We start from the raw sequence: 11,040 nt of genomic DNA on the forward strand, positions 1-11,040 counted from the left end.
AAGTTATTAAAGCCCAATTATCATATCAAAAGCCAAACTCAAAGAGAGATGAATGATATATGTATTTATATATGCAATCTATATTTTCAGATACAGGTGTAAACAGACAATGTTTCCCTAAAAACAAAAACAAATATTAAAACAGAAATATATCATGTAAAAATCAATATCTGTGCACGCAGTTTGAAAGTAACCTTTGGCTTCTAAAAACACAAATTCAAAAGTACAACAGCATCATCCACAATATCAACACCACCACCAAATAAACAACACATTTTTGTTGAAAGGATTTTCATGCAACAAAGGCAACTGTGATGAACAATGATAACACAAGACTGGTTCACTAATGATGCAGAGGGTCAGGTGGGTTTGTGTCAGAGCACACACAGACACACACACACAGCAGAACTTAAAGCTCTGGTTTTCCTATCTCTGACCAACAAACAGGTGAACAGGCAGGGTACGAGTGTCTGACTGACCCATCTGACACTCTGGGTATGGTTAGATTACATAATCTGAGCTCACTTCAGGGTCTGAAAACTAGTTGACAGTTAAACATGAGCCTGAAAGATCTCATCTAATATCAAGATGTTGGCCTCAATCTCACACACAGATTCGATTGGCTGTAAGCGCTATCTCAGTGTTGTGGTGTCTGGCTCTGTTTTACTTATCAAATAAATCTTTAAATATACAACTATGAAAACAATCATTCAGATACGAACCTTACCAGTCAAAAATTGATGTTATTTACAAATGGCAAATACATGGTAAATACCCCCCCAATGGTGACATCAAGTATCTGTGACTAAGCTGAATGCAAGAATGTGCATCACAGGAGATTGCCATCAGTGGATCTGTTTGTGTATGTTTACTGGAGTGTCATTTTTGCAGAGTCTTTGTTTTAACTGAGAGGTTTGTGTAAGATTCTCCTGACTACATTTGAATTAAGTACATAAGGTGACTGCATTGAAGTGACGTGACTGCATTGAAGAAACAAGGCACGATCAAAAAGATATTAAAAAAAACATCATGAACTGAGGGAGGAGACAGAGGAAATGATAGTGTGAGCTTCTACCTCCATGTCCTCAAATATTTGCAAAGACGGTACAAGGAGGAGCAACATTTGGCTTAACATCTTATAGTTACAGCAATCCTCCAAAAACACTTATATCCTTATGTTCAGTTGCCCCCCAACCCACTTCATTTGATTCAAGGTATAAGAAAAAGGACATTATTCAAAAATAAGCAACATCACAATACACAAAAACTTCTTAACCAGTCACTGCGACACACTTTGCATCTTTTTTTGCAGAGGGAAATTCATTGCTTAGGCTGTTCAACATTTCTCATTGGTCAAAGTAGAAAGGGGATCACCTTTAACTAGACTTGTTTACTGTCCATCAAAATATCTAACAGATATAGCCCATAGATTGTCAATGCAAACACATACTAAAGAGTCACTGAAACGCAATAGGCCCAAATGATTTGGTCTACGCTTCTCACAATGTGTTTGTGGGTGACATCATTTCAGAGTTTACGTTTAAATCTCCTTTTTGATGATGTATTCAGGCACAATAACAAAAGATTTTTCTTCCCCCTCTAAAACAGACCCATTTGTAATTAACATTTCCTTTTATCTAAAATGAGCTTCCAATGCACACAAGATGGATAACTGTTGATAATTGCCATGGCTTCCTCTGCTGTTAGCAACCAAGTTCATGTTCTTTGGCATGACAGGTGGTGCAGACTGTGTGGTGTCAAGGTGTACTTGTATCTGTGTTTGCAGAGGGATTAGGGAGACACAGCTGAAAAGATCCTCCTGAACTCAGAATGTCCGATAAGTAATGAGTCTCAAGATAAACTAAGGAAACCTGTGTTTAAAGAAAAAGAAGAACAACATATATGATGGTCATTGGCATAGCAGTCCCAGATTCACTCCAGGGGTCAAAGTTCAAAAGTCTTTAAAAGGGGAGTGGTTGGGGGTAAACTGGCCCTCCGGATTAGATTGGAAGCAAACATGTTAATGCATATTCATCAAGCAGAATGATCTCAAAGTCAGGTTTGCTACTGAGGGGCTCCAGTGACACCTGAAGGGAGAGTTTATGTTTGAGCCTGGTTCAGTCTCTGAATCAAAGAACCACCGCCATCCAGTTTATGTTTTGCCTAATATGCTCAAGCAATAGTCCGAGAAGGGAAATCACTTCCCTGATTTAAAGGGACATACGCTCGAATGCATGTCCCATTGATGCCCCTTTTCCGCTCTTCATTACCATATTTTTTACACACAATTCCAAGAATTAGTAGAGTTCATGTTTGTTGTTTTACATAATCGCATGTTTAGATTTTTTTTTTTCTTGAAAAAAAAGAAAAATTGCATTTGTTTTCTGCCCCATCCTGAAATTAGCAAAGGGCTCCTCCCTGGTTCACAGTAGGCTGTTTGAGAAATTGCAGCAGTGCTTCTCCATTTTGGAGGGATGGCCTGACAGTTGGTGGGGTCGAGGAGGGACTGCAGTTCACAGTTTGGCTTTCAGAAAGGACAGGAATATGTGGCAACAGCAGCAAGTGAGTGATTTTGCAGAGAAACTGGTGATTTTTTAAAATTTTTTGGCTTTCTTTGCTATGATGTGTGTAAAGGTATTCTTGTGGATGTGTATGTGTGAGTGTTAAGTGTAGTGATTCCATGTGTATTATAGCATATGAAGGTATGTTTGTTAGGTGTGTTGCATTCCTGTATGGGTGTGTGTACATTTGGTTGAGTATTTCATTGGTGTGAGTGCCGTCAGGCCCTGCGCTCTACTGGCTGTTGCAGACACACTTCGCTACCAGCTGATACGATGGGGAGTCTGTTGTCCATATGATAACTGATCAGGTGACTCACACTTTCAAACCGATGGTCTTTTGTACGAACCTAGATGAAAAAAAAAAAAGGAAAAAAGAAATTACAGGTGGGTTTAACTACCGGCACAGCTATACAAAAACACTACAAAAATATATCTCCTTCCCTGTTTGTTATCTCTGTTGCCCGTATGATCTTACTCACCACTCCTTCTGGGTCGACTAGTAGCAGGTGTTTGGGCTGACCCCCCTGCTGTCCTGTGAGGACATACTGTCCGGGTGTAGTCCCAGACTCCCGTACCAGGAAGTCTCCATCGCGGGTCAGCAGCCTCTCCGCTTCCCTGCGACTTAAGCTACCATGGAACCAGGCCTCACACTGCAACTGCTCCACCAGAGGGGGTGCTGCTGTCATTGAGCTTGGGACACCATGCCCAGAGACCCCCAGGGCATCATCAAAAGGCTCTTTAAAAACAGAAAACACATCATTTATATGCACATAAAATAATTTAGCATTTCTCTATTGAAATCCTCAAAAGCATGCTAATATAGGTTTTGGTATTTACTATTGTCTGAATTCCCATTTAGAACAAATATGATTGGACCTTGTCAACATGAGCCACATGGTCTCTGACAGTTGTGTGCTATATGCTGATAGTGGATGATGTCTTTAATGTGAAAAGCTTTATGCATTCAACCAATCATGTCACATAAATGCCCCTGTAATGGACAAAGCCACTCTAATTCCCTTATCTTCCTCCAGGGCTGCCTTCTGTGGGCAGCACCATTCTTCAATTAGCCAGTCATATAGAGTGTACATACACACCACTCTGCTCATTTCCTTTGACAATGATTAACCCTTTATCTAACCCTAACCCTAACCCTCATGGTGAAAATGTAGAACATTTCCGTTTTAGTTACAGTTATCACTTTTTCCAGTTGTTGGGTTTCCTGGGAAGTTAGCCAGTGCTTTTTTTAGTTAACAGTTCATCTAGTAAATGACATTCCCACCAACTAAGTATGAGAGTTAGGGCACTTACTCATGTCAAAAGCATCTCTGTGAGCATTTCCATTGACTGCAACTGGGGGTCGAGGTTTATCCACATTGACATATGAAGGGTCATCAAACAGTTCTCGTCCCCCTTCCTTGGCACCCACTGAAAGCAAACAAACAAAATATATCAGTAATGTTGGCACATACTCTCACTTCTTAAAAAGCATCTTAACCAGGTATGACAAGCCAAGACGGCAAAGACAATAAATTGGACAGTGACATCCCAGGTTTGTATGTTGTGGATCAGTCTTCAAGGACACATTGTCATTTTGTTACACAAACTAATGTATACATACAAATTTGAAAAAGTTATGTAATTACTCCCAATAACTCCCAACTCAGTTATCTCTCCATGTTGTGTCTAAATGATCACCGTAGTTCATCCCTTCCTGCTGATTGACAGTGAATGATGGATACAGAGAGAGAGAGAGGCAGACAAATGGAAAGAGATGGAGATCACCTGGCAGAGGCGGCAGAGGCTGCTTGTGAATGTCATTCTGACTTGACTGTCCGTAAGGCTGCAAACACAGAAGCATATAAACAAATAATGAGTCACTGCCACACACAGACACACGATTATGCCGGCAAAATATGATTTTCCTCTGTTCTAGCAAAGGGTGACTCTAGCCAGTTAAAAGCATTACAAAGGTCAGCAATTTCAGCTAAGTAACAGTTTCTTTATAATTTACTGGGCTCTTATTTCTTCACAACCGGCATACCACCAGTGTCTGGATGTGTTGAATCATGTATAAGAGTAAATCTCCTCCTCCTGGTGTGATTATGTGCACTGTCTCACCAGTGTGGCTCCTGGGCGGGTCCTCATGTCAACAAGTCCACCAGGGGGAGGCTGTTTTCCAGGGAAATTATTATAGTAAGGGACGTCGGGAGGAGGAACAGCCTCATCATCCTCTTCTTCCCATGCAGAGCCGTCAAATGGAGCCATTCTGAGAGAAGTGGTGAGAGATGCGTTATAGGGGACAAAATACAAACAGTAGCTGATGTTTTGGGCCCATGTGAGTGAACCCATGCACATTTTTACCTGTCATGAGGTGTTACAAGTTTGGGCGGGTTCTTCAGATACTGTTTAAAACGCAGTTCAAAGGCCTGGCCGATGGTGCTGATGACTTCCTGGGCTAAACCCTCTGAACATTCCAGGATATGACATGCTGCAATAGAGGAGGAACAAATGACTAATAGGATAACTGCAACAAAATGTACTCAAAATGAAATATGCACTGAGTGATTCAAATATATGACCTGTAAGCACAGTATAAAGTATGACAGACACAAGACAGAGTTCATGTCATTAACCTACATAAAAGAAAATATTGAATTATATCTAAAGTGGTGTTTAATGTTGCTAGATTTTTTTACATAAGAAAATCAAGCTGCATGTCAAAATATTTAGTACATGAGTGTAAAAAATAAATACATTTTTTGTGCCTATTTAGTGGTAAATGTACTGTTTCTTCCTTCACTCTGCACACTGGGCGTGTAATGTTTGAGCTCAAATGGATGGTGTGTCCTAATTCAAAAGGGAATAAAAAATGAATGGAGCCATTTCATGTATTTAATAGGATTCATTTATATTTCAATAAAATTGCCTGTTCTGATTTATTTACAGCATTTGCTCAAAGGGAAATCTCAAGAACAGGTTCTCTGTGCAATGAGAATGAATACAGAGAGAAAATGTGTGACTCATCTACAAAAGAAGCAACTGATAAAAGTAATATTTAGACTTCAGCATTACTTTAATACAACCTTTTTCTCAATGTCTCAAGTCTCAATGACTTGGCAGATACTGTCTGAGTTAAGGTGTCATTTTGTTGTTTCTGCTCACCTCTCTGGTTGACTGGGTCTTTGGCCACATATGCTACGTACTCAGCCGTATCCTGAGGGAGACAGGGTAAGACTGTTAGGGGAGGAGGGGAAGGGGAAAAATCGATAGGAGGAAAAAGTGAAGGGCAGCCGATAGAAAGGCAGTGAGGAAGATGAAGAAGAAGAAGAAAGAAAGAAAGAAAGAAAGAAAGAAAGAAAGAAAGAAAGAAAGAAAGAAAGAAAGAAAGAAAGAAAGAAAGAAAAAGAGAAAGCTGCAGTCTTTAAGTTAAAACAGAAGTTAAAAACATACACTGAGCAGAAAGAGAGATGACAGGAAGTAATGAGATCAAGCTTGGAAGAGAAGGACTGCAAACCAGGCGAGGCAGCAATGGAGTGAGTGGTACTCATAGGAATAGACAATGACAGAAGACAGGAAGGAAGGATATGCAGGCTGAAGAAAGATGGAAAAAAGCCAGAGAGAGATTCAGGCTGAGAGAGAGAGGGTTGGGGGACTCACTGGGTCTCCTCCAGAGGCGAAGGAGATGGACTGCATGTGATGATTGGCGATTATCTGTGGAGAAAAAGAAAGAAAGAAAAAGGAGAGATATAGAGAGAGAGGGATAGAGAGAGGGGGAGAGCACGTGGGTGACATGAAGTATGTGGGAAGTGAGATGAAAGCATGTGGATGGAGAGACAAATGTGGAATCATTACTGAGAAAAGTGCTTTTTCCTCTATTGAGTGCCATCAACTGCATCAGAGAAGAAAAACAACTAAGTATGGACTGGTAGATGGAACACCTTTTTAACAGTCCATGTTGGATCAATAACAGCATCAACACTAGCTAATGCTGCCTGCACAATGTGTGGTCTGTATTTGTGAATGGGTATACGCACTGCACAGCCTGTTTCTTTGTTGCTATGTGTTAATGTGTATGTGCTGTACTGCTGTATACCATCTCCCCAAAGAAACAAACATCATTCAGTAGCTATTAACTCATTAGAGGTCTAGGAGGAGGATCACATGCTGCCCTGTGGTGATGCAGGAATGGAGACGATGGTTAGGAGGGATTTGTGCAGTGTCTCGAGACAAAGAGAGTGGCTCTAAATTTGTCCTGGCATCTCTTGAATGTTACAAAAAGGTAACAACACAGACTTTGCTGATGACCAAACCACAAGAAATAATGAGTTAATTAAGTTTGCCATTTATATAAATATGTCCTTGATTCCAGAAACACATTTTAATATACATTTTTATTTAGGAGCAACCATTTAACTAAAATCAGTTTCATGTTTAGAATCTGAAAGCAGTGGGCATAAATCTAATGTAATTTTCCAAAGATATTCACTACAATGGTCATAAAATGAGCAGATTCAGGTTAGTAGACAGAGTAATAGATGATAATAATAGAGCTTGGATATTGACACAGGCTTTCAAAGATATATAATATTAACAATGGAGTAGGTGTAATAAAAATGAAAGCATTTACAATTCTATTAAGTTTATCTTTAAAAACTGAGTCTGTTAAATCCTAAAAACCACACAAAATCTCTCAAGCAGAGAGACCTCCGGGTTACTGTTCTTCAGTAAACTGCAAAGGCTAAGTGCACTCTAGGTACAAAACAATCCTTCGGCTACAACAGAGAGCAGTAAGAATCAAATGCATCTCTGACTCATGACAAATGTCTTCCTATCAGGGACAAATCCAGGAAACACCAACAGATTCTCTGTGAAACTACTGAAACTGTGTCACCTGTTTGCAGTCGGAGGCCAGCAGGTTGAGACTGCTGGTTGAGATGGTGAGGCTGATTGTCATGCCAGCAAACTGCAGGTTACTCTTCCCCAGAATAGTCGTCAGACAGCGAGAGGAAGGCTGTGGAGGAGAGGGATGTGGTCCGAGAGTAGTAAACAAACCAGGTGCAGAAACGAAAAACTACAGGACTTTTTTTTTTTTTTAACTTCAACAAGGCACAATAGTCTACTGAGTTCTCCATGCCTGTGCATGAGCCTGTGGGTGTATGTGTGGAAATGCCTGTGTGTGTGGGAGTGAGAGAACAGCTGCAATTGTGAAAGTGATCCTGTCTACAAGCCAAGGCCAACTGTGACCAATGGTGAGTGGACAGGACAGTTCACATACTGTAGGCTGGGCCCTGAGCATCACACAGACCACGCCAGCACTACTGTGCCAGCCCGTTTAGCCCAATCCTCCTCCTGTTCTCATGGCTTTCATCCATATCTGTTTCAGAATAGTTGGGGTATGCTGTGAAAAAAACTGCATCAAGACAGGATGCACATGCTCAGCCATATTAACCTCAGTCCAGCCAAATCAGAGACACTAGACTAGTTTAACATATTCTAGTTTAACTGTATTTCGTCTGGTGTTCTGCACTGCCAGACATTCCTTGGTCAAACCCTGCTATAGCAGAAGGCTGCTAGATTTAGCCACCTGTTTAATGGACTGTTTGGGTGAATGTTTTTAGTTTTACAGGAATACTGCGCACAGAGACAGTCTTTAAAACAGCAAACTGGCGGCTGTGGCTGCTAATCTGTAGTGCTTCTTTGGCCTGACACTGGCTCCACACAACCTACTACTCCACCTCTCCAGCCTCCCTTGTGACAAGAGAGAGAGAGATAGACCAGAGAGTGATTGGTAATTACCTGCGAGTAGCCCGCTAACCACAGAAGTGTACAATCAGCCTAAATCAAGATGTCTGTGTGTGTGTGTGTGTATGTGAGTGTGAGAGAGAGAGAGAGAGAGAGAGAGAGAGAGAGAGCGAGAGAGAGAGAGAGTGTGTGTGTGAGACTGAATAGCCAACTGACCAAAGAGTGGACAATCAAGCTAAATCTAGCTCTTATCCAGAAAACTCTTTACCACTGCCACCCACTTAAGCTGTATAAATAAATAATGTCCTGTAAGGGTGTGTGCTAGTGTGCGTGCTGTGTACCTTTCTCCTGCGCTGTGCTCCTTTGGCTCCGGGCACTGCCTCACACACCACCGAGATAGCCTCCCTGAAACATTAACAACATGCAAGTATTGCAATAACATGTCGTTAACCCTCACACTTTCCCGCATTCACAATTATGTGGATTAAATGAGACCTAGAAATGGGTGAGCGAATTTATCGTCCCTGGCCACTGTACTCGTCCTTGCCACAGAGACAAACATCACTACGGAAACCAGAGGGAAACCACCAGGATTCCAGAACATTCTAATTTAGGGGCTGAAAGAGCAGCAGACATGCATACACATACACAAACACACACATATATATTGGTAGACACAGTAAGACACTAACAAGCAAGCAAGCAAATGAGAGTGGAAACGGCACAGAAAACGAGCAAGCAGTCAAAGAAATGTATGGGAGGTGAGGGGTGCGTGTGAGCGAATGTGGTCAACATTTCTCTAAGTCTCACCACACTTTTACCGTCTCGCCCCCACATGTACATACGAGAAATGAGATGAGACAAACTGTAAGCCAGTACTGTGTGATCTTACCTAGTGACCTGAGTTCTGGTGTTGAAGTCCAGCGCTCGCATGGACTGGAGCACCTCCACGCAACCCATGTACTGCACAGGAAACAGGAAGGCCACACATTAGCATCCGACATTTCCTACATCACAGTCCCACTGGACAGACGGAACACAATATGGACAACAGAGGAAGAAAGCAAGTCCTTTCCTCATTTCTGTGTTAGTTTCTGAAAACATGTAAAAGAAGTATGTATGTATGTAGAGAGAGAAACTGACTTGAAGTTAGAAAGATTTGTAATGAGTTGTAATTACATATTTTAGTTTGGGGTTAGTGAGAGTGTGCCAGTCACTTACCCGTACAGTGTAGGAAACACCGGTGGTGCTGACCACATTGTCGGAGTGCAGCCAGCCGCGGGTGGGCTTGTTGACAAAGGAGCCATGGCGCGTCCACTCATCTCCTCCCAGCTGACCTCCTTCCACCCGTGCCCTCCTGGACGCCACTCCCAGCCGGTTCATGTCCTGCAGAGGGGGTCGGGGAGGGGGAGAAGGAGCGGTTAGAGAGAGAACCGGGTGGTGAGGTGGAGGGGAGGAGCCAGAACTGCTCCTGTCATCCCCAGAGTACTCAACAGGGGCCTGAGGCTGCTGCGGTCTGCTTGAGGCCTTGAGTCCTGGGAGAAGAGTGGCAGAGACACCCAGACGAAGGGATCCCATCCTGGGGAAGAAGGAGCATAGGGTGGTGGGGCTGTTCTCAGCAGGGCGGGGAGAAGAGGGGGGCAAGATGGGAGTGAGAGACGAGGAGGAGAGAGAAGAAGGTAAACCAGGGGAGGGAGTGAGGGGGGGTGGCAGGACTGGAGGGAGGGAATGATGATGGATTGGAGTTTGTTTCATCAGTTGAGCTCAGCGATTCACTCCGAAAGTGGGTGTACTTGGTTTTTGGGACAAGCTCCATAATGAATCTGCAGTGTCAGTTTTTATATCCGCGCAAGTCCACACAGGCTCTAGTGATTCAATCAAAGTCTCGTTGTTTCAGTATTCACAGTTTCTCTCTAAAAGGACACACAGCCATCTGTCTGTCTCCCTCAGCATAAGAGCTGCATCCATCTGTCTCGTTGTCTGTCCTCCACTTGTTACCAGGCAGCCAAAACCAAACGGCTTTATCCACAAGCAAAGCAGAATGAGAGAAGGCGCAGAGGAAAAGTGGGGTGTCCCAGTTAATGGTAGAATGCAGATGAAAATAGTTTGTATATAGAGCACCAGTGCTGATCATGTTGTCATCAGTTCACTTTTTAAATATGCTTCAGTGCTCATTGTGTTCCCAGGGACTGATGATGACATGCTCCAAGTGTTCATCTTCGAGTAGTGTTTTTGCCATTATGTAAAACAATATCTGTGAGTATGTTGTCCCAACTTAATAGCCTCTCAGTGATGGCCAGTTATCCAGCTGTCGCCAGCACCATGGAGAATCAACACAAGTGATTGTCTCTCAACGGCCCCTCGCAAGTGTGTGTTACAGCTGAGGGGTACGCACTTGTATTTGGTGTGTTTACACACGTGTGAGGCAGTGTAAACCTTCCCAGCCCACAATGCTTCTGAGATTGTGTCTGTATGTGAATGTTGGTGAACACACATGCGTGCATGTGTGAAACAGCTCCGCTTAGGTGCTCTATCCTGCTTTACACGGGCCCATAAAAATCCTATTAGCAGCCAAGAAGGGGATTGCAAGAGGGGTGCGCACACTACCACAGCAGCAACACACACAATATACAGCTCCAATTGGTCGATACTACAGCAAGCACCTGCAGGGCTCAATGAAGCCCAAAAACTGCTTAAGAAGAGCAAGGAGGCTTACTAATGTATGTATGGCTAG

At 42.7% G+C, this 11,040-nt stretch overlaps 2 protein-coding genes across 2 annotated transcripts in view; one reads left to right on the forward strand and one right to left on the reverse strand.

Moving 5' to 3' along the window:
* The window catches only part of slc50a1 (solute carrier family 50 member 1), a 390,175-nt gene that overhangs the window by 175,607 nt on the left and 203,528 nt on the right, over nt 1–11,040 (forward strand). The window lies entirely within an intron of this gene.
* The window catches only part of shc1 (SHC (Src homology 2 domain containing) transforming protein 1), a gene marked incomplete in the record, with an annotated part of 12,868 nt that continues 1,877 nt past the window's right edge, over nt 50–11,040 (reverse strand). The window contains 13 exon segments of the mRNA XM_062423390.1: nt 50–2,908; nt 3,041–3,297; nt 3,873–3,989; nt 4,347–4,404; nt 4,683–4,830; nt 4,926–5,052; nt 5,727–5,778; nt 6,222–6,275; nt 7,456–7,575; nt 8,648–8,711; nt 9,199–9,269; nt 9,528–10,010; nt 10,012–11,040. Coding sequence (XP_062279374.1) covers nt 2,780–2,908; nt 3,041–3,297; nt 3,873–3,989; nt 4,347–4,404; nt 4,683–4,830; nt 4,926–5,052; nt 5,727–5,778; nt 6,222–6,275; nt 7,456–7,575; nt 8,648–8,711; nt 9,199–9,269; nt 9,528–10,010; nt 10,012–10,122 — 1,791 coding nt within the window.

Source organism: Scomber scombrus, chromosome 7 (genome assembly GCF_963691925.1).
Source record: "Scomber scombrus chromosome 7, fScoSco1.1, whole genome shotgun sequence".
In the NCBI taxonomy this organism is placed as follows: domain Eukaryota; kingdom Metazoa; phylum Chordata; class Actinopteri; order Scombriformes; family Scombridae; genus Scomber; species Scomber scombrus.